The sequence below is a fragment of the Salvia miltiorrhiza genome, chromosome 2 (genome assembly GCF_028751815.1).
Source record: "Salvia miltiorrhiza cultivar Shanhuang (shh) chromosome 2, IMPLAD_Smil_shh, whole genome shotgun sequence".
Lineage (NCBI taxonomy): Eukaryota > Viridiplantae > Streptophyta > Magnoliopsida > Lamiales > Lamiaceae > Salvia > Salvia miltiorrhiza.
The window spans coordinates 74,741,187-74,763,385 of NC_080388.1; the positions used below are offsets into that span (position 1 = coordinate 74,741,187).

The 22,199-nt window shown below is 34.1% G+C and overlaps 3 protein-coding genes across 4 annotated transcripts; all 3 read right to left on the reverse strand.

The window, feature by feature from the left end:
* Positions 1 to 1,062: 1,062 nt before the first annotated feature.
* Positions 1,063 to 5,652, reverse strand: LOC131009393 (cyprosin-like). 2 transcript variants are annotated; one of them, XM_057936696.1, is made up of 14 exons: positions 5,404 to 5,652; positions 4,689 to 5,050; positions 4,538 to 4,598; positions 4,129 to 4,223; positions 3,935 to 4,047; positions 3,433 to 3,601; positions 3,306 to 3,345; positions 3,164 to 3,228; positions 2,847 to 2,960; positions 2,694 to 2,758; positions 2,394 to 2,544; positions 2,186 to 2,305; positions 1,400 to 1,488; positions 1,063 to 1,317 (listed from the first exon to the last, which is right to left on the reverse strand). In XM_057936696.1, exons 2-14 carry the CDS (start codon positions 5,040 to 5,042, stop codon positions 1,233 to 1,235), a joined length of 1,521 nt encoding a protein of 506 aa, XP_057792679.1. In that variant the 5' UTR covers positions 5,043 to 5,050; positions 5,404 to 5,652; the 3' UTR covers positions 1,063 to 1,232. The 2 variants fall into 2 exon arrangements, with proteins under 2 accessions (XP_057792679.1, XP_057792681.1); XM_057936698.1 differs by having other exon boundaries at positions 5,202 to 5,405.
* A 2,016-nt stretch (positions 5,653 to 7,668) lies between these two features.
* Positions 7,669 to 10,404, reverse strand: LOC131009394 (probable WRKY transcription factor 31). The gene is made up of 5 exons (XM_057936699.1): positions 9,983 to 10,404; positions 9,807 to 9,908; positions 9,152 to 9,592; positions 8,796 to 8,909; positions 7,669 to 8,634 (listed from the first exon to the last, which is right to left on the reverse strand). Exons 1-5 carry the CDS (start codon positions 10,334 to 10,336, stop codon positions 7,870 to 7,872), a joined length of 1,776 nt encoding a protein of 591 aa, XP_057792682.1. The 5' UTR covers positions 10,337 to 10,404; the 3' UTR covers positions 7,669 to 7,869.
* A 3,822-nt stretch (positions 10,405 to 14,226) lies between these two features.
* LOC131009395 (probable beta-1,3-galactosyltransferase 2) lies at positions 14,227 to 17,378 on the reverse strand. The gene is made up of 10 exons (XM_057936700.1): positions 16,965 to 17,378; positions 16,245 to 16,347; positions 16,087 to 16,151; positions 15,775 to 15,983; positions 15,639 to 15,702; positions 15,480 to 15,552; positions 15,267 to 15,387; positions 15,091 to 15,178; positions 14,893 to 15,018; positions 14,227 to 14,817 (listed from the first exon to the last, which is right to left on the reverse strand). Exons 1-10 carry the CDS (start codon positions 17,075 to 17,077, stop codon positions 14,559 to 14,561), a joined length of 1,221 nt encoding a protein of 406 aa, XP_057792683.1. The 5' UTR covers positions 17,078 to 17,378; the 3' UTR covers positions 14,227 to 14,558.
* Between the last annotated feature and the right edge of the window lie 4,821 nt (positions 17,379 to 22,199).

Below are 22,199 nucleotides of genomic sequence, written 5' to 3' on the forward strand. Positions count from 1 at the left end.
AAACCAATACAAGATCTTACCCTACAGCAGGAAAATTCTTCTACACAATTGTGAAACAATTCATTTGATTGATGCTTTAAATTTGTGTTCTAACTTTTAGTAAACATTTTTACAAACATGTGGTGTTCATTTGGAATTAACCTTTTGATTTTGATTAATTTAATCGAAATACATAACGGCGTTTTCACACATTCTTGATTCTAGTCCGTACAATTTCTTTCGATCAAAACACCTCTTTTTACCCAACACTAGCATTTGCATCCCGTGCAATGCACGGGAAAAGATTTTAAATTTTTATATTTATATAAAATTAATACTAATTCAATTGTTATACTTATAAGTATAATAAAAAAAATAATTTTAATTAAATATATTTGAATTGAATATTGACAAAATAAAAAAGAATTCACAATTAAAAAATTTGATTTTGAAAAACAAAAAAAAAGTCAAAAAAATTATAAATAAAATACTAATTTAAAATAAATAAAAATAGATTTATTCAAAAAAAATGAGAGAGGAGAGAGAAATTTATAAAACTTTAACAAATTCAAATTTTACATTTTAAAATCAAATATTTTCATAAAATATATCATATTAAAGCTCTTATCATGATCTTTAATTTGATATGCATATTAAATATTTTATAAATAATTGATTTTTCACAATTTTGGAAAGAAATGTAATAACAAATAAAAAGTTAAAGAAAATGAAAATAAAAAGAAAAATACATAGTTTAAACATAAATCTTCAATTTTATTATAACTACAAAATTGCTACTCAATTTTCAAATTAATTTGAAATTTTATTTCAAATTGGAAACTCCCTTTTTAATATAGTATAAGGCAAACTACATGAATTTAATAAATGGTTGGCTGATACATTTTGAGTGGAAAAAACAACCCATTAAGTTAATTTGTTAGATAATTAATAAATAATTATTCGTTATTTAATATGAGGTCATTTACAAAAATATAAAAACCACAATTTATATAAACTGTCGAAAATGACAAAAATACCACACTTATCGTGAACGGAGAAATATAATTTAGAATGAAAAGGAAATATTCTTGACCGGAATTGTATATATAATGTATATCCCGTAAAAGGTTTAAATTATTTGATTTACAGAATCACATAAGCTGAATAAACTCATGCAAGTAGATACATATATGTCATACAACAGCTTCAAATATTGAAGAATTAAAGCTGGTAATAATAAGGCAAGAATTATTTCAAGCAGCTTCAGCAAACCCAACCTTCGTATTCCCATAGTCGAAGACGGTGTGATACTGCGCCATGAAAACATCCCCCAGAATCCTGCACCACAGCACCAATATAAGTCGAGGAACGAGCGATCGCACAGCCGTAGATTTGCATCACAAAGAAGGGAAGAAATTACCATAGAGGGCCGCGGGGTGGGGCCACGTCCAAGGCTGTGAATCCGCTGATGCACTGAGCTACGTCGCCCTCGCCGACTTTCAGGACGTACTGACCGGCAAGAATTCGAGCACGACGATAGGTTAGGGTAGTTTTATCGAGAAAACGAGAAGAAATCAACTTATGGAAAGGAATACATGAAATATAGAGCTAGATGCAATGATGCAATGTCAAATTCACGACGATGCTACTCAGCTTTCAGGTGTCGAAAAGTTTGTGATATATTTGAGCATCGCAAAGACTCCTATAAGGACGTCGTCTCAAGTCAATTATCATTAAGAAAAGTGACAATTATCGTGGAAAAAAAAAAGACATTTACTCTAGTGTGCGTGTGTTAGGCCTATGGTAGAATGGTTAATGTCAGAGGCCAAAGGTATCAGGTTCGAATCCACCGTTACGCGGTTTTTTAAAATATTTGTTTCTCCGATCCATAAAAAAAGGCATTCATTCTTAATCCTCTAACTAGAAAGAGTCAATTATCCTAAAGAAAAGTATCAATTATAACGGAAAAAAAATATGTGAAATGTCATATCTATCCGTCAGATGAGAGTCCATCTCTTTGAGTATTTAGCGTAACGTTACGTATGACACCCCGAGGAAGGTCATGCGGGGCATTACTTGTAGATAAGGGAGAACTAAGATTAAATGATGCAAGACAAAGACCATGACGAATTGACGATTATGAAGGTAAAAAGACAAGGAAAAACAGCAGAATACTTAAAACGAAAAAGGACTAGATGTATCGAACCTGCTCCGGGGTGAGAGCAAATGATTTACCACCAATGGTAAAGGAAACATTGGGCATCGAAGAAAGGGCATTGCAGTCGACAGATGATTCGCCCATCGGACTGGGAAGCCGATCACAGAGCTATAGTTTAAAGCAACGATCAGAACCCAAAAGGAGAAAATGAGGAGAAAAACTTTACCAAAATGATTGAATTATCATTAAATTCTACCTGATTAATATAGTCCAGAATCATTTCTTGTGTTTCGTTCCGCCTGAGTTGGTTTTGCATCCATACGACTGCCATTTCGCAAACCGTGCACATTTCATCATGGAGGCCGGGTGAATTGCTTTCCTTGTCCACCACACTCTCAATAATCATACTGAATGTAGTTTCGCAAATAACTCGTGTCAACAACAAAAATATGCTAAAAGCTTCTAACGATAAAGATGAAGATATGGCGTGAGTAATATTTAATCTTTTTAAAAATATATATATAATTCGAACGTAAAAGGAGAGAAGGAACCCGACCTAACATCTCGAGTGCCATCAGAGGAGCACAAACCAACCTGGGAGCAGACCTTCTGAGGTTCATTCTGTAAATAGCAACACGAGAAATAGATCTCGTTAGCTGTAGTTATAGAAATACGATATTCTGGGCAGGGGAAATACAGCCTCACTCACCTCAGACAACAACATATCCAATATGGTTTGCCCATAAAGGGAAACGACGGACTTGCATTCTTGGCTTACGACCCCAGCAGCTCCGATTTCATGATTAATGAGAGTGATCACGGTCTGCAAGTAGAATCATCAAAAAATATGCAACAAAGATTAAGTGCAGCAACACTATTTCCGCCTCTCAAATTTCCGGTCCAGTACTTAAACCAGAACCAATTGATTGACTAAAAACAAAGGATTTGGAAAAATAGAACTGACCAATTTAATCTCGAATAAAATACTCATATTTTAGGTCTACTAAATCATTAAAGAGTACGTACAGTTGGTCCTGTCAGCAACGAAGTTCCAGAGTCTGCAATTGCCGAGCAGCCGCCAGCGCAAAATCCTAGAGGACTTTAAAGGTTAGCTTACAGAACTTCCAGAAAATAAAAAATATATCTATATAATAATTTCATAAGCCACCTGTGGATTCCCCGCCAATGAGAACGTCACCCATGTCAAACTGAAAACAGAGAGAAATCAACTTGGAAGTAAGGAAACGATTGCAAGCATGCATAGATGTTGAGGAGCAAGAGGATTAAAAGGACACCTGCCAATAACCCTTCTGAGTGACGGGAACATAGGTGTGCTCGCCCTTGAAATGGTTGGGATCAACGCCACCAAAAACGAGTTCACCACCTTCTTCTTCGTTAGCACCACGGTTAAACCAAAATGAGAAAACCGGGTCTTTCACAAGACCTTGGTTCACCATGTTGTACCTGATATTGGACGAGGAAAAGAACTATTAACAAAGAAACTTAAAATGGTCGGCAAATGACTTCCGTGCTTAGCCATTAATCAAGGAGTTTGTGATATAGTGCTCACATCGACCAGAAAACACGGTAAGACTAATTTTGATTTGACTACCCAATTCAAGCTTCCAATCTTATCCTATCTAAGATTAATTTTAGACCCTATAGTGTTCAGCATTATAGCTTCTAATGGAACGTCATTCCCACGTCCCACTAACCTACTTCTCGAATCCTTGAGGTTCAAGATTCTTAGTGAATTAAGAAGCAGCTTTGAATGAGCGTGCTCGTGTTTGTGCATACCAGACAGGAACAGCATTGCCAACAGAAATCTCCTGGAATCCAAGTCCGAGAATGCCATCAAACTTAGCCGCCAAGAACGTGATGCCCGGTTCTTTTGTAGCTTCGATAAAATCCTAACAAGACAAAACTTTTATGAGTTATATCAGGAAAAACTCGATAATAATTCCTACATTTTAATTTTTTCCCACATGTACCTGATCCTTTACAATAAGGTCACCAATCTGAACATGATCTTGGCTGAAAAACCCGGAGATAGATCCACTTCCATATTGAATTGCCGCAGATTTACCTTCACAGAGAATGGCCATATATGAAATCTCAAACTATTTAAAACATACAGCAGCATTGAATGAGACGACAACTAGTAAGCCTTAGTTAGAGAAAGAGCCATCAGTGCTTGGAATAAGCTTATGAATTTGCATTTTTCGTAGTCAACTAGAAGATCTCGTCTCATTCATGTAATACGAAACTAACATAAATGTTCGTTCTCAAACAAAATCCATCGTAAATGTCATAACAATCATCATAGATGCACTAGCTGCAGTTCATACACTGCATATATAGTTAAACACGGATCACCACACGAAAAATCACTATGCATACCATTCTTCTTGTAGGTGCTTGAATGGCTCGACTTGTACTTCGAATGGAAGAGGCAAGCTACCTGGATCAATCATAAGCAGAAAATACTTAAAGAACACACAAACAAGGCGACGAGCTTCTCACTATAGCTACATTGAACCAAAAAACTCACAGAAAAGTAGCATTTTGATGATGGCACCCAAAGATTCGAACTCCCAGTGTCGAAAATCACAGTGAATTTTTGTGAGGGCGTCCCAATGCCAATCTCACCAAAATACTGAGCATCCAAATAGTTCTTCAAAGCAATGATATCAGCACCCGAATTTACATTAACACCGCGAAATTTGTAATAATCCTTCACTAAACCCCCCTGCTTCGACTCAAGGCCATCCGAAACCCGATTAATCTGATTCAATTTCCTCTTCTTTAACCCAATCCTCAGCAGCCCATCATCACGAGCAGCAAAGGCAGAATTGAACAGCACAAAGAGGAGAAAAACTGTGGCAAAGCTGTATCTTTTACCCATCCCACAAACTGCCACAAAATCAGTTAAAATTGAGAGAGAGAGTAAATATATAATTAGCTTCAACCTCCTATGAGTTGACTATAGAAACAGCAAAAGACCTCAGTGATCAACATAGAAAATTAGAAATTGAGAGTTCTTTTATAAAGATTGAATCTTTACAGATAAACTTAAAAGGGTTCCTCTCCGATTAGGGTTTCTGATAGTGAAATTCGAATTCTGGACACCATCGAAACCCGCAGACAGTGTTCTTGGTCACAATTGTTGTCCGACAACATAAATCCAAACTCAAAATCCAATAAAAACTATGATTATCGAAAAAAAATTGAATCTTGCACGAAGATTTGAAGTTTGCAAGAATTACCTGGAGAATGCGGCAGAGAAATTATAAAACAGAGAGAAGTAAGAGCTGAAAGTCAACAGTTGGGAGTTTTAATACAGGATTAGTCGATTAGATGACCAATAATTAAAGAATATTTTTATTTTTTTCAAAAGATATTGTGTACTTATTATTTATTCTTCACAGGAAAACTCTAAAAAACTGGCATCAAAATTCCAAAATGTAGTAAAAGATAACCTCCAATTTCAGATTCTACAATTTTATAATTAATTGTTATAGAAAAGTCTGTGTTTAATTAGTGATAATGATTTATTAACAGATAGACGCTAATTACTTCAGAAGCTCAGATAAGGATGCAGCTGTTTAACAAAATCAGATACTTAATTAATGTTACTCAGCAGTAAAAAAATGGGACAATCAGTATGTTGCACGTGAATCTCTTAAAATTCCTAAACATTCTTGAAATAAATTTTTAGAACTCCAAAAATAATAATAATAATAATAATAATAATAATAATAATAATAATAATAATACGTGTAGCATTTGTTTAGTACTATCTTTTTTTCTTTTTTCTTTTGAAGAGATTTGTTTAGTATCTATGTTAGACAATGGACTGATTAATAAAAATAAGATAAGTAATGGAGTAGTATAATGAATAGCTAATATTACGGGTGAAGTATGAAAGTTTTTCAATAAGAAATAATGAAATAAGAAAGAGTTAAATATATATATATATATATATATATATATATATATATATATACGCGTTCTATTAATTAATAATTTAAAATATCAAATATATAAATAATTTTAAATTATTTAACTATTCAGACTTATCAATCCTATTAAAAATGCATGTAGTATTACAGGAGCTCTATTATATTTTGTTTTAAAAAGTGAAACAATGGGAATATTTTGTGATGTATTTTATAGTTATGTTTTGTTTGGTTTGATATTTAGAAAATATAATGAAACATTGGAAGTTGTGTAAATATGAAATATTTTGGACACTATTTTCAAATTTCCTTTAGTTTACCCAACAACGCTCATGTCTATAGGGCCCATTTGGCTGTTGGTGTAGATATGAAATAGTTGAGTTTTTTATTACTAAGAATAGAAGTTGGGAAAGAAAAAAAGAAGAAAATTCTTTAAAAAAAAAGTGAAAAGAGGTATAGATTAAGCTACAAATCCATTTTAATATATAAATTACGAATAGATGAATTTTATATAAGTATGAATTTATTATAAATATTATGAATTTAAAAATTACTAATATTTTATGAAAGTGGCCCACAATGACAATATTACAAGTAATTTGAAAATAATAATATTAAATGGAATTAATTTTTATTGCTCATACCATTGTAAGCATGAATAAAGTATACTCTTCGTCTCATAAGAGTGTGTCTTTTTTGCTATTTTGATATTGTCTCATAAAATTGTGTATTTTTCATTTTTTGGCAGTACTCTACAACAAATTCCTTTTTTTCTTCCCCGCTTTATTAATTTATTCACAATTTTATTACATATGATACCACCACGAAATCTTATTTTTTACTCTCTTCATCCACGATATAAGTGTGGTGTTTTTGTCATTTTAGTCTGTCCATAATAAGTATGGTCTTTCGATTTTAAGACATATACTCTTATATTTTATCCATATATATATATATATATATATATATTCACACACAATATTTACAAAACATTTCACAAATCATTTATTAATTATTTAACAAATCAATTTTAGTGCTTCTTTTCTCCTCTTTATACACATCGCCTATTTTTTCTTAAAGTCTATGTCCTCCAATTCACGACGGAACGAGCATTTCACTGTCATAACACTACAATAACATATACTCACCAAGTTTTCATTAAACTTCGTGCTATCCGAAAGTGATGCACATTTACAAGTGATGTATGAAATTTTGAATAAGAGAGTTGGACACAATGATCAAGTTGTATATACCGTGTTAAATTGTTAATGCTTTCACCAAAATTTCTAGACAACTAGGAGACGTTTTTATTGACTCCACACTTGACTGCAATTAATGAAAACGACTCCAAGAAAACAAAAAAGGGAAAGTAACAAAAAAAAATTACCAACTACACTAAGCATGCCAAATAGAGAGAATATGTTTGAATATTTGATCGACTTTATTTTCAGCCCTCAAACTTTTTTTATTTCAAACTCGTTGGCTCCACACAAGAATAATACAAATAGCATTGACAAAAATCTGCATGAATTGAAAAGACTCACACACGCAATCCTTAAATTTCTCAATCCGTACAAAAATTATCACATCTTTTCTCTATATATCCTTTTTTTTATATAACATGACAGTTTGTTTTACAATATTATTATACTAAAAAAATTAAAAAAAGATAACACAAGTATCTAGTGTTATGAAGTTTGAACTTTTCGTATGGAGGTAAAAAAAAATTAAAAGAAATTAATCGAGATGGAAATAATTGGCTTACGACGATCGCTAGTTGACTTGAAACCCCGAGCTATTGAGTTTATTGTTGCCATTGCTACTATTATTACTGCTCGTGACGTTGCCATTGCCGTTGTTGTTGTTGTTATTGTTGTTGCCGTTGTTGTTATTAGGGTTCGGGCCGCCGTTGTTAGGGCTCGGGCCGCCGCCACCGCCGCCTATGAGCGAGGAGATCGCCGCCGCTAGAGCCGCCGTGAAGTTCGGATCCGTTGCTAGGGCGTTCACGGTCTCACTCAGCTGATTCTGCTGGCAAGCTTGATGCAGCGACGGCGGCAGCGGCGACGAGAGATGCTCGTGGGCCCCTTGGTCGAGCTCCTGCGCCGACGACATTTGTAGGCCGGAGAATTTTGACTGGTTGTACAACGCCTGGCCGAAGATCTGCGGCAGAAGGGCGGCCGCCGCGGAGCTGCCGGCGGCCGCCATGTTTTGCGACGGATTGAGGAAGGAGAGGGGGAACTGGTTCGAGGGTTTGGGGAATTGCAGAGGGTTGGGTGATTGCGTTAGGTCTAATGTGATGGTGGGAAATGGAGCTGAGGCGGAGATAGTGGCCATGCTCGAGGAGCATGGGAGGAGGGTTCGGGCTAGGAAATTCGAGTTCATTATTCCGTCGGCGCTCGGCATCGAGCCCGAGAGGAGCATCCTCGCGGCCGAGGAGGTTGTCGACGCCATGGCCATGGCGGCCGGCGGCAACGGGTGGTTGTGGTTGCCCTCGTAGGTCGTTATGAGGATGCTCGTGTCGTCTGCGCATCGTTGGACCTAGATTCGAGAGATGTGAGCAGGGACGAAGTTAGGATTTTACAAATAAAAAAATTATATTTTCGTATTTTGAAAATGCTTGAACGAACGAAATTATAATTATATATATAAAAAATCAATAATAATAATAATAATGAAATAGAAAATGAATAGGGAATTACCTGTTTCCGGACGGGGCAACCCGCAGCCATCGTGCAACGGTAGTACGCACGAGGGCACGGGTTGCCCTTAGCTAACTTCTGCCCGTATTTGCGCCACTGGCATCCATCGGTGATCTATAACGCATCATCAACAAATCCCAAAATCATTAATAGAAGCGGAAAAAAAAGTAAAATCTATGCTTCTGATCCTAAGGGAGCGTTCACTTTGTATGATTGATAAGATGCATGATTGAGTATTTTTATCCTCAAAGTAAATAAGGGATTAGTCTTACTATTTTTATCTATCAAGACTGATCCTCCAAAATAAACGTCCCCTAAATCAATATAGAGTGACATAATTTCTCTAATGAACATACCATGGCGGCCTCAGACCTAGCACGGACCGAGACCCGGGCCTTCCTCATGGTCGCCTCGGTGGCTTGATCGACACTTCTCGGAGAGTGCGCGAGCTTCTGAACCTTGCTCTCCGAGCAAGGTTCGTCTCCTCCCACGACGTCTTTGTCGTGGGCCGGGGGCATGTCCCGGCCAATCCTCCCCTCGGGCGGGGACAACGAGCCCTCCTCGTTGCCCCCGAAGCCGAGGTCCATGAACTGCCTAGGCACCAATAGGCCATTGTCATGGCCATTCTTACTTTCCTCTGCAGTAGCCCCTCCAGTTTGATTATCACTACGCTGATGCATCATTGTTAACACATGCATCTGCAGTCCATTGTAGTTGTTAGTCATTTGATCCAACATCTCCTTCAAACGAGCATTCTCAGAATTCATCCTCTCCATTTCCGATTGAAGAAACGCCATCTGTCACAAAATAAATTCGATCATCCATTGATTAATTCAACATTTTATCGCCTAAAAGAGTTTCAAAATCATTGATGACGACGAAACGCAATTCAATTGGTAAAGAGTAAACCCTAACACACTTCTGAGACGATTCTCCTTCAATCAGTAGGTCGGAAGATTTCAAGAATTATTCTCCGGAATAATTCCAATAACATTCCTCGATATATCTTACCTCGATTTTCGATCTTTTATTCTCCGGAATCGAGGACATCCCGTCGTCGACTCCGGACTCTTCGCTGCCGGTGTTCGCCGTCGTAAGAAGATGCAAACCGGTCTGCCGGAAGAGAAAAAGAAATCAAAACCCACCTAAAAAAAATCCCAGAAAAAAGAAAAAGTAAAGAAACACACATTGACTTTAAAATCCAGACGATGGTGCTCAATCCCGACGTTCTCCTCCTCGTCGTCATCGCGGCCGCCGCCGCCGCCGCCCTCGTTCTTGTCGGCGAAGAAATCCATCTCGTCGAGGACCTTCCTCTTCCCGTGATCGCCGTGGCTGACGGGGAACTGGATGGTGGTGGTCGGCGGCGACTTGACGGGGGCGTCCATGAGCGGCGGCGACGGCGGCGGCGGGGCTGGAAACCTAGGTAGAATCTGCTGGAGCTTGAGCTGGTTATTGTGGAAGTGGGTTTTGGCTTGATGGTGAAACAGTCTGGTGATACTGTGGTGATCTGGATCAAAGGAGAGTCCACCTCGTGTGGCCATATATTCTTGAAGGAAACAAGATAGAGAAAATATGGGCAAAGTCTTTTCGAGATAGCAAACGACTCGCCTACAAATTGGGAAGATTGAGACTAGAGAATGTAGACCAAATATAAGGGGGTGGGTTGGGGGTGGGTTGGGGTAGGGTGGGGTCGGGGGTGGTGTAGGTGTGTTCCTCGATACTTCCTCTTCTAATCCAACATCAGCATCCCACGTAGCATCAGCATCTGGTTTTCGGTTCGATTTTTTGCTAAAATTAAATATATATTTTTAAATAAAAAAATTAATCGAACCGGAAAAACTTGAAATCGAAACGTTTACACTTGGTGCATATTTGGGGTTATTTATGCGTCTGGCATCCCAGATTATTAATTAAGAGAGTCCGGAATAAAACCAATGCTCGGTCTTCTTAGGTTAAATGAGAGTTTTACTAATAAATTCAAATTGAAAAACCGAATCGAACCGAACCCAATTTCTGTATTTCGATTCAGATCGGTTCGATTTTGACACGTGGGAAAATGTTGAATTTTTTTGTGGTTATGTGAGGAAATATATTGTTTTGGAAAGAGGATCTCGCGTGGGTCGGAATGGAATAGGGTTTCTAGATTTGTTGGGGAGAGAGATTTGATATAATGGGGACTCGAGGGGGATATTAGGTCAAGTCCTTTCTTTCCACACACAACCAATAATTAAGCTAAATATTTGTGGTCTAGTTTTTGCCCTAACTAATTAATAGTGTGTTAAAATGAAAGTGGAAGGTTAGATCTTGCTTGGTCTTCGCGACTGTGGTCAAAGGTTTAATAAATTTGTGGTAAATTCTATTTACACTTGTCTACTTACTGCAGGAGTCATGTTTTAGTTTCTTTTTCTTGTTATTTCTAATCCCTCAAAAGCGAGAGAAATAGATCTAGAGAGAGAGAGAGAGTATTTAATTTATTTAAGAAGATTTTTTAGTATTGAGTTTTGAGTGATATTGTTTGTTATGTTTGTTTTAAGTGTGTCACATAAGTGAGTTTTTCTGATGGAAAGAATTGACTGAATCTATGTGTACACATGTTAATTAGCTACAATTTTTGAAGTTTCTATATGATAAAGATCGCTCTTATAATTATATATATTATTAAAGAACTTTGTTTTATAAAGTTTAATTTACATATTATCTACATATGCATTGAATGTTCAATTTAAAGGAAATAGTGTGGTATTGTATATAATGTTTATAATGAACATTTTATATATCGTTCAAAGCTAAGTTACACATTCATCATTAGTGGTTTGCTTAGTATACCTCATTACCTCTCTACTATATATTTGATTAAGGACAATATAATATAGTATATTATTTTCCTATTAAATAGTATAATAATATACTCAAGTAATTTGAAATATATAATATTCACTCCGTCCCACTTCAAGTGTCTTATTTTATTTTTTATTTTTTTTGTCCCACTTCAAATGTCTTTTTCCTTTTATGGAAAAAAGTAGTAAAAAAGTGAAAATATTTGGGGCTCACGTCGCCTTTTCAACTCTACGTTACAACACTTAATAATCTAATTAACATTTTTTTAAATAATCGTGTCGAAAAGAAACAAGACACTTGAAGTGGGATGGGGGAAGTAATAAAATGAAAATATGCCACCTAAACTTTCTAATTGTTTGAATTTTTTTTAATTGGAATTGAATTTTAAATTGTAATAATGCTTCCTATTGAAAAAATTAATTAATTACATATAAAAAATGTATAGTTTTGTTATATTTAGAAATTGATTACATGAGTAATTGCTCCATCAAATGCCATGAATTTGTGACTTGCATATAAATTTGTTGTAGTGAGAAGTCTTAAATTATTTAGGTGTACATTGATAAATGAATACCTCTTCCTTACTTTTATACTTTAGAATACTTTGATTTTCTCAAGATTTTGAATTGGCAAATGCTTTTCAAATAAAAATAAATGCTAAAGTCTCGTAGAGAAATAACACCAAGAAAAAAACAAAAAAGAAAGAGAAAATACAATGAAAATAATTCGTCAAAAGTCAATAGATAAGAGTGTATGATTGTCATAAATGATATGACATGGTCTAATATTGGGCCCACACTAAAAATCAACAGAAGTTTTGGGGTCAAAGTGCAATTTTGACATTAATTGCGTTCATGGGTTTTTGTCAAAGCCAATGAGGCTGACGCGTTCCGAAATTCACCTCCCCGATAAGCACGGCGACATTTTAATTATAAAATACTTCAAATTATCTATTTTTTGATAAATACTTCCAATTGATCTTATGAATATAAATTATACAAATATATTTAGTATTTGAATATATTTATTTTAATTTTTATTTAGAAACTTAAAAAATCGGGGTTTATTATTATAAGAGATTTGAAGTCAGCAGTGACTTTGTTATTACACAAATTCTCCTGTGCACCCGGGTGTACAGTGTCATTTCGATAACATGATAGTGTCATTTAATGTTAGTGTCATTTTAATATATTGTTAGTATCATTTCGCGACAGTGTTATTTATATAACATGATAGTGTCATTTGTAAATAAAATAGTGTTAGTGTCATTTCAAGATAGTGTTAGTGTCATTTAGTGTAAGTGTTAGTGTCATTTTGCACCCGGGTGCACGGGAGACCACCTCTTATTATTACGTGGGACCAATTTGATGGAACAATTGATAATGGATCAATTTTGTGTCTAATATTTTATCATGTATCAAGTATGTTAATTTATTTGATGAAATGATCATATCTTTGCTAAATTAATTTGTTTTGCATGTGTAGTTGAAAATGTAATACGTAAATTAAAATTAATATAATATAATTGAAAATCAATAAAAATATTAAAATATTACTCCAAATATAATATGTTAAGTTTTTTTAGAAAAATAATGTAACGCAGTTTCCTTATGTTAATTAAAAAGCTTTTTTTCTAACTAAATATATCCGACCCGGATGTGAGCCGCATTAATTTTTGTCCAAATAAAAATTAGAGATTAAATTGTTGCTTAATCATTTTAAAAGTTTTCTATTGAAATCTTATTTTGGGCCGGCTTGGTATAATATGCCATGAAGCAGCTCTAGGATTGGGCTGGCCCAAAAACTTGCCTTGATATTTTGACCCAGCCCAAATTTTCCCTTTTGGCCCAATAGATCGGACCAGTTAATTTTGCATATGAAATTTTTTGTCTCACAATTTATTACTCCCTCCATCCCTCAAACATCTTCCTCTCTTTCTATTTTGGTTTGTTCCAAAACATCTTTCTAATCTACTTTTGGAAAAATTCCACTCACTATTAGTCTCACGATCTTCACTTTTTGTGGAACTCATTCTCCACTCATCTAATACACAACTAACTTTTATTAAAACTCGTGACACCCTCTCTTAGGAAGATGTTTCAAGGACAGAGGGAGTATATTTTAGTACTGTATCTCGTTATTAATTTTATTCTTTTATAACTATTTATGACAAAAAAAAATATGTATTACTCCGTCCGTCCCAACTTAAATGGTGCATATTCCTTTTTGAACCGTTCCAATTAAAATGGTGCGTTTCTATTTTTAGTAATAATTTTACACTACAAACAATGTGGCCCCACACACCTTTACATACTTTTACACTACAATCTTATTCTCCTTAAATCTCGTGCCGAAACGAAGTGCACAATTTAAATTGGGACGAAGGGAGTAATATATAATGAACCTTTATTATTATTTATCATTAAAAAATAAAAATTTTAAAAAATTATTGTATATCCCTAATAATCAATTATTAATTCTGAGATTGGGACCCTAATAAATGACACATCTAGCTAGTTTTGGACCCCTTTGGTCCTGCCTATTATTTGGGGCCTTACCCTATTATCATGTATTGATGGATGGTAGCTAGGAGTAGCACCCCAATTCACTTCTCTATTTATCATGTAGATATCAATTGTTACTTTACAAAATCATCAAAAAAAAAAAAAAACACAAGAATTTTGAACATACATGATCTCAACATTTTGTGGCACATTCCTAATTAAGCTTCAATTCAATTTCTCACCATCACTGAACTGCAGCTTACACCTTTTTAGCTCTCAATGTGGAAAAGTGGTGCTTTGCTTCCTTAGCTGCATTTTGCAGCTCCACTTCTCTTCTAAAATGGAGAAGTTCTTTGCAAAGTCTCTCTCCCTCTCCTCTTTCTCTCTCTTTGTATATATGCACCTCTATATATGCTACCTCTCAGAACTTAGCCTTCCACACAGCATCTTCACCTTCACCACATCTGCGATGAACCTCCTTTATCCTATCCACTGATCTGCATATCCCACTGCAGCTCCAATCAAATGAGGCCACACAGATGTTCCCCGCCTGCGCCTTCCATTCGCAGTCCGGAGGCGTTCCACAGCACAATCTCCGGTCGTCTATGTGCTGCACGTCGAGCCCAATGAACCAAGACCCGAGGGAGACGTCTTCATTAGCAAACTTGTGCAAAACATCCCTAGAAATAACAAAATGATCATTAGTCCATGTAAGAAAAAGAAGAAAAAAAAAATGTGTTTGATGAGAGACTCACTTGTTTACTGAGATGTAAGTGGCTAGGTCTTTTGATATGGCGTATAGCTGCCCGGTTGCGTGGCGAAAGTACTTGTTCCCGTTGTCCCCGAACTTCCAGAACTCGGGCTCGTGGTACCTCACTCCCCTGTTCCAAAAATGAGCTCAAAAAACGCATAATGCATAACTCTAGGAATAGGTTTTTGGGAGATTGGGATACCTCTGAGAGAGGACCGGGCCGGATTTCATGCATCCGATGTAAACCCTAGGCTTCCTCCGGTGCCGTGCTAGGGTCTCACCGAGCGTTGCTGCAAAAGATAACAAACATATGACTAATGAAAAACCACTCAAAGCTTTGAAAAGGCCTTAAGACAGATCATGGTGTTGCAGCTGTACCTATGTTGACATGGACATCATCATCGACCTTCACGTAGTACTCCGCGTCCCACAGGGAGACAGCAGTGGCAAAATAGGCCTTAGTCTTGGCAGAGAGCTCGAGATAGCCCTCAACGTGGTCCTAGAAGCAACCAAACACGCCGTGTCTCAACAACATTAGGCCTTAAAATATTAATGGATGTGTGATGAGGGAGTTGGGTGATTCGAGCTCACCAGCCTCATGATGTCCCCGTGCTTCTGGTCTTCTGCTTCAACGGCTCGATCTAGTATTCCTCCTAAAGTAGCACTGTGAAATGAAATGAAATGAGATGAGATGTAAACTTTTTTGCACATTGTGACTAAAAGGTTAGATAGAATGTGACTTATTCTTACCTGTGACCAATGACAAAGCGAACTACTATCCCTTTCTCAGACTCCAATGCTCGTCGTTTCTCTCCTGTTTTTCACTTGCAGATCAGAAGGTGTCTTAAAGGAAACATACACGAACGAGGAGTACTCAAGAACAGACCTTGTGGCATCCACGTAGCACGAACTGAGTCTCTCCTTTTCCTGCTGCTGAATGCAGTGTTAACTCCAACCACCATGAAGTATTTCCTTCTACTTTTAGTCGAGCCCTTGTCATTTTCAGACGTTGGGGCGCCACTCAAGATGGACTCCTGCGCTGCTCTCGCTGCAGCCAGCTCCGTCTCCAAGGTGGAAATGGTCTTGTCAAGCGTCCTATTATTATTACACACGCGAAAATGCATCAGAAAACGCCTAAACCAAAGCGTTGTCTTCATTCTTTTCATGTTCTTGAGAGAAAAAAACAAACTAAACTCACTCTATAGCAAGTTGAGTGTTGGAAGCTTCTTTGAAGATCTCCTTTGGCACCCTTTTCACACTGCTCTGTTCATGGATGAAACGCGTGATAAAAGTGAGAGCTTCGTCTCAGAAAATTTGTGAAAAAACACAATAGGTGAAGGGAGAAATAGTGCTCACAAAGGTTGGATCACAGCCTTCTGCTACAAGCTTAAGCTTCAGCCTCTCGGCCTCAAATGCTGTCGTTCTTGTCACGCCTTTCGCTTCTGGCACGATCCATATTCTGTTCGAGATGCATCAATTAGTATCAAGTCATTGATCTCAAATTCCCAATATAGGCAGAAATCTTAAAACAATGCAATAGTTAGAGATGAGATTAGTTTAGATGAAATTTGACAGATGTAAAAACTAATGAGGAAAAAAGGTTGATTTTTGGAAGCCACAAATGCAACTTCCACAATTATTGCTGGGACCAATCCAATATTAAAGATTCAATCTACTACATCAAGATTTTTAGAAATTTTCAGTAAAGGAGGCATAAAGTGATTAGGAAATCAAACTCAAGTGGAATTGATGAGGAAAATAAGTAAACTTAGGCTTTATACTTTTTACCTTCAAATGTAGCATTATGCAAGTATTATATTCGATGACATCAAAAATTGTGATCTAGAGGTCCCCTCACCATAAATTAGCCAAAAATGGCATCACAAAAGTAGTTCTTGATAAAAAGAAGAATCAAGAACAAGATTACATACTCAAGAATTGGGATCTTAAATTCTTAACAATGATGGCAAAATATTGAAATATATCTTCAAATGGTTTCTCATGCTCATGATAAATCAAAAGAGGATACAATCAACATACAAAACATTGAAAAAATATATGCATGAATGATTATACCTGTTGGTGAAGAGCAGCCCTGCACAGAAGCTACCAAGGCAGAGAAAAAGAGCCCATTTTTGAGACACAACACTACTCCTTGAAATCTGCTCTCCGCCGCCTCTGATCTTCATCGTGATCGATTATTCAAACTCAAAGCCTCAATCTTTTTCGAGAAATTCCCATGAAAAAAGTTGAAATTTTTCTTGAGCCCAAATTCCCAGAATTTGATGGGGATTGAATGTTGTATATATCAAGAAATGTTTAAGGAAGATCACTAGTTGAAGCCCAACAAAAGGCTGGCGTTGTCCAATATTCTTCTCAAGTTTCGCTTTACTTTATTCTTTGCCTCTCTCTCTCTCTCTCTCTCTCTCTCTCTCTCTCTCTCTCGCTGTTGAGAGATGAGCACACTTTGCAGGGAAGGGACTTGAAATACAAGTGAGGGAAGACTGACTAACTGTCCCAGTTTTGATGCCGGATTTACCAAACTGTCCCTGTCAGCCACCAATGCCACCGCGGTGGGCAGTTTATTACAGTTTGAAAGTAAATACTATCATCATTATTTATTTATTTATTTTTAATGAATCTTATTGTACACAATTTTCACTAGAGTTTTTCCATGAGTGCTGCTATTTCACCACATTGTTGCCGGTCTTAAATTAGTTAAATGGAAAAAAAATATTTAAAAAAATAATAATAATAACTACAATATGAACAAGACAATAAAATTAGTTTAGTTTTAAATTTTTCTAAATTAAAATTTTAAATAAATTAAGTTTTTTATTATTATTATTATTACTCTTTGAAAGGTGGCGTAATATGAATTAACTACATGTTAATATTTTTTGTTCATTAATTTTTTTATTAAGCAAATAGATATATATGACCAATGCACAAGTTTGACCAAACTCGAAATTTACCTATTGCTTCAAGAAGACTCAGCAGGTCAAAGTCAGTGCTATTAACTTTTTAGTTGCTCGATATTAAATTATTTTGAGATTATTTCAAATTAAAATATTAAATACATACATATTAAATATTTTTTATGAATAAATTCAAGTTTTTTCAAAGAATTAAAATAGAAAAAAATAATAAGAGAGATAAATTTGTTGGAGTATTATAATCGTTGCAACTCTGATTTCATATGAAGTATTATATGGAGTATATAGATATGATTTTATAAAATAAGTATTATACATATGGGGCGGCCCAAATAATAACACTTAATTCCCCAAAATCCTCTATATATTGGATTTAGTCAATTTCGAATTTATCCCAACTCGTCATCATCCTTGAGAAACAACAAAGTCAAAAACTCTGTTTAAAAAAAACCAAAGTCAAAAACTAAAATTTCGTACAAGTAACAGATAAATGTATGATATTTTTCTTAGGGAACATAATACTTATATGATATTGAGATGTGAAACTTTTGTTCGTTTACTTATCTTTACATTAAAATTAACTATTAATGCAGACAACGTAAAGTTCAAATGTGATTGACATGTTCGGCAATAGATAAAATATGCTGTATTATTTGTTTGATTTTTTTGGTTGAGATATATACTCCTAAATCATACATTATGACATATCTGAATAACAAATTAATGCAAATAGCCAAAAAAAAAAAAAGTGTGATTATTGTGAAATTTCTATTTTTCATGGAAAATGAGAATAACGAATAAATTATATAACTCACAAATAATTGTATCTAGTACAATAAAGGTTATTTTGAAATTAATATTTTTTTCGTAATCTTTGTGCAAAAGTGTAGAACGATAATTAATTTGAATGAGAGGGGATAGTAAGTACCATTATTTTCATATATGGAACAATATAAATATATTGTACTAAAAAAAATCTTTTTACATCGAATCATGACGAATATTTTAATAGTGTAAAAAAATTATTTCGAAAATAGTAAAAGAAAATATGATAAATGCCAATATGATAAAATAAAAGGAAACTAGTGAATAATCCATAAAACTCAAAAAAAAATCTTTATACTTCAATTTTTTTTTTATTATTATTAATATTGATCAAATAACAATTAATAATTAAATAAAAAATATAAAAAATCTTTTTCTTGTAAAAGGGAAAATGGATCTAGTGTTCTGATAAGGGCACGTGACTTCCCCACGAAACTGGGCCCGAGATTGGGTGGTGGCACGTGATAGAATCTAATTGCGAGGTGGGCTGGATTATTTTTGAAAAGAGTAATTATTTATTTATTTTTTATTTTTCATTTTATTTTTTAGCCATGTTTAATGATCAATAAACAGGTTCCATTCCCCGGCACGTGGGAAACTGCAGTTGTCTGCATGTAGGCCCACACTCACACCAGCCTCCTGACACGTGCCATTATTCTTCCCAGGGTTGTTTTTGTCATTTTCCATTTTTCTAATTTTGTGAGAGAAGCATTCATTCATGTGATATGCATGTAGTCTGGACTTGTAATAATAATAATAATAATAATAATAATAATAATAATAATAGTAGGTTATATTTGGGTATCTTAATTATGCTTAACTAAAAATAAAATAAAATTAATTATGCTTTGAACATGTTGACAAAAATTAAGATTTGAGGCTAATTTTGTGATTAACTTATATAATTAGTTATGGAGTATTAAAGATTGAATATGTTTGGGAGTCAAAGAAGAGTTATATGTATTTTCGAAGGGAGTAAGACTTTTGAATCCAATGCAACAAATTTTCTTACAAAACTTAAAACTTGTATAAAGTCAAAATTATAGGTGGTTAATTTTACATCAAGTGCCCCACAATCCTAGTATTTAGACTGTCAATAAATGAACATAATTGTAATTAATTTGAAATTCCACTAGAACTACCAATTGTGTTAATGATTTTAATTATCAGAGATTGTGGTGGGTAAGTTCCCACCAAATAATTAGATTTGGGGATTTAATTGAGATGGTGGTTTTAAACTTTACTCAGTTTTTTGACTTATTTAAACCTAACTCCTAAAATAACAAATTTTATAGTCTTTTTTTCATCTTTTATCTGTCACTATATATGCATGAGCCATACAAGCTAATATTTTATACTATTATTTTATTTTATTTTATTTTGGGTAGATAATTAGGTAAGGTCATTACATGAAATTTGTCTTAATGGGAAAGGGACAGGTGACATTTCTATAATCTTACCATAAACAATCATAATTATCTGCCCTAGTGGATAAACTGTTTTAAACATAACCCATTTCTCATCGATCCCCACTATTTTTGTCCATCGCCGACACATTTTTCTAAAAAATTTCCTATAAAATTAAATTGAGATAAAAAAAATAGACTTACTAAATGTTAAATCTTATAGTTCCTCAAAAAAAAATGTTAAATCTTATAGTAAGTAAGGGTTTACAGTATTAAAACTATAAGACTTGTAAAGTAATAATTCCAAAATAGATAGTGAGGTTTGTGCATGATTGTAACGATCAAGACTTATTGAGCATAAAAATCTAGATAATGATGAGCTTTATGTAAAAAAAAAAAATTAAAAAATCAAGAAAAACGAATTGCTAGTAATTTACTAAGGGTGTGTTTACTTTGATTGTAAAAAATTTATCAGAAAATGATGAATAAGAAAATGTGAGAAAATATTATTCTTATTTTTTTTTAATCATATGTTTACTAGACATGAAAAATAAAAAAATATTAAAAAATATTTTTACATTCCTACCTTAGGATAATATCATCCAACATTGGAGAGCAAATGAGTGAAAATGAGCTGTCCGAGAAAATATTACATTATGTTCGGAAAAAAATTCCATCATAGTAACATGTGAAAATGATGAAAAATAAGTGAAAATATACTTTTTCCCCCCTTATTCATCAAAGTAAATGCACCCTAAGAGGAAAAAAAAGTTAGTTATTGCTAACTAATTGAACAATATCTTGATTTACAAAAAAAATAATAATAAAATAGAACGTCCATTTTATCCCATGTCGACCACGCCGCACAATAAATGCATCCGCCTATCCACGGAATAAAAGAATATGATAGAATTTAATCATACAAATATTTACTATATTATATGCATTGTAATCTTTGTTTGTTTTTTTACTTTAAATTAAATTGTTTATTCCGATAGTTTGTAAACATCACGACTGTTTTACGTAATCTTTAGTTTATTAATGTGACCCCTCTATATTAATAAGAGCTCTTTGAGTAAAAAATAAAAAAAATTAAAGTTTAGAATTTGAATACAAAGTATTCAATTGATGTACTTGGTGTCTCTTCCAAAACCAAAAATCGTTGTTTATCGTTAAAATAATATTGTGACCTCATGTATATGAAATCATCGCACGATATTAATTTACTCATTATGGAGTTTTTAAATTATTTTTATATGTAATAAATACACACTTCACATACTATGATATGATTACACATTATTCCTTAAAATTCGTAGTCGAAATCATTTGAACCATTTAATTTAAAGTAAATAATTAATTTCCACCAGAAATCATCCATTATTAAAGTTACTAGTGTTAGTACAGTAAATTGTAGATACACAAAACGCAATTAATTGCTATAACTGTTTATGTCAGATTTATTTTTTATTTTTTATTTTTTATTTGATGTATAAAACGACAAACATGCACAAATGTAACAGCTAGTCATCGCAGATTAAATCCAGACCATAATTAACAAATTAAAACATGTTTATCTATAAGTTTGAAATTACATAGAATTTTGCAGCTTAATTAATCTTTTTCCTCTGGCTGAATTGGTCGGTTTGGATTGTGTCAGAATTATTCAGATTAAACTCTGTTGTACTAATTCGCTCCATTTTCCAAAATCGAAATATACTCTATTTTCTTTCCTCAAATAATTAAAAAATTAATACTATTAATGTAATTTTATGTACGTACTTGTACATCTCTAATAATTTGAATGTGTGTGAAATATAATAAGACAATAATTGTACTAGGATTTAGATAACTTAGAAAAAGACCTCGCACATGTATGTGATCGATTTTGCTGGCATAAATATAGCTCGATCGCAACAAAATTAATTAACATGTATATTATTGATATAAAATTTAGGATTATTAGCGTCTAAATATATTAATTTGAGAGGTAGGTAGGTTTTGCACATGAATATGAATTTTGAAAGGATTTTAAAAAATTCATGAACTTTAAATTCATTTTTTGTTCAAATTGAAGCTGGCGTGGTAAGTCGAAATGTTAATATGTACTCATCGGACGTTTTGAAAAGGTATGGGACATCTAT

Excerpts from the sequence above, each read along its gene's own strand:
- LOC131009393 (XM_057936696.1), bottom strand. The coding sequence starts at position 5,042 with ATGGGTAAAAGATACAGCTTTGCCACAGTTTTTCTCCTCTTTGTGCTG. Across the intron at positions 3,602-3,934 it reads GGCAATGCTGTTCCTGTCTG|GTACAACATGGTGAACCAAG; the intron begins GTATGCACAAAC and ends GTCCAATATCAG. Across the intron at positions 2,545-2,693 it reads GATGGCACTCGAGATGTTAG|TATGATTATTGAGAGTGTGG; the intron begins GTCGGGTTCCTT and ends AACTACATTCAG.
- LOC131009394 (XM_057936699.1), bottom strand. The coding sequence starts at position 10,336 with ATGGCCACACGAGGTGGACTCTCCTTTGATCCAGATCACCACAGTATC. Across the intron at positions 9,909-9,982 it reads GTCTGGATTTTAAAGTCAAT|ACCGGTTTGCATCTTCTTAC; the intron begins GTGTGTTTCTTT and ends CTCTTCCGGCAG. Across the intron at positions 9,593-9,806 it reads ATAAAAGATCGAAAATCGAG|ATGGCGTTTCTTCAATCGGA; the intron begins GTAAGATATATC and ends ATTTTGTGACAG.
- LOC131009395 (XM_057936700.1), bottom strand. The coding sequence starts at position 17,077 with ATGAAGATCAGAGGCGGCGGAGAGCAGATTTCAAGGAGTAGTGTTGTG. Across the intron at positions 15,388-15,479 it reads ACGGGGACATCATGAGGCTG|GACCACGTTGAGGGCTATCT; the intron begins GTGAGCTCGAAT and ends GGTTGCTTCTAG. Across the intron at positions 14,818-14,892 it reads ACTTACATCTCAGTAAACAA|GGATGTTTTGCACAAGTTTG; the intron begins GTGAGTCTCTCA and ends TGTTATTTCTAG.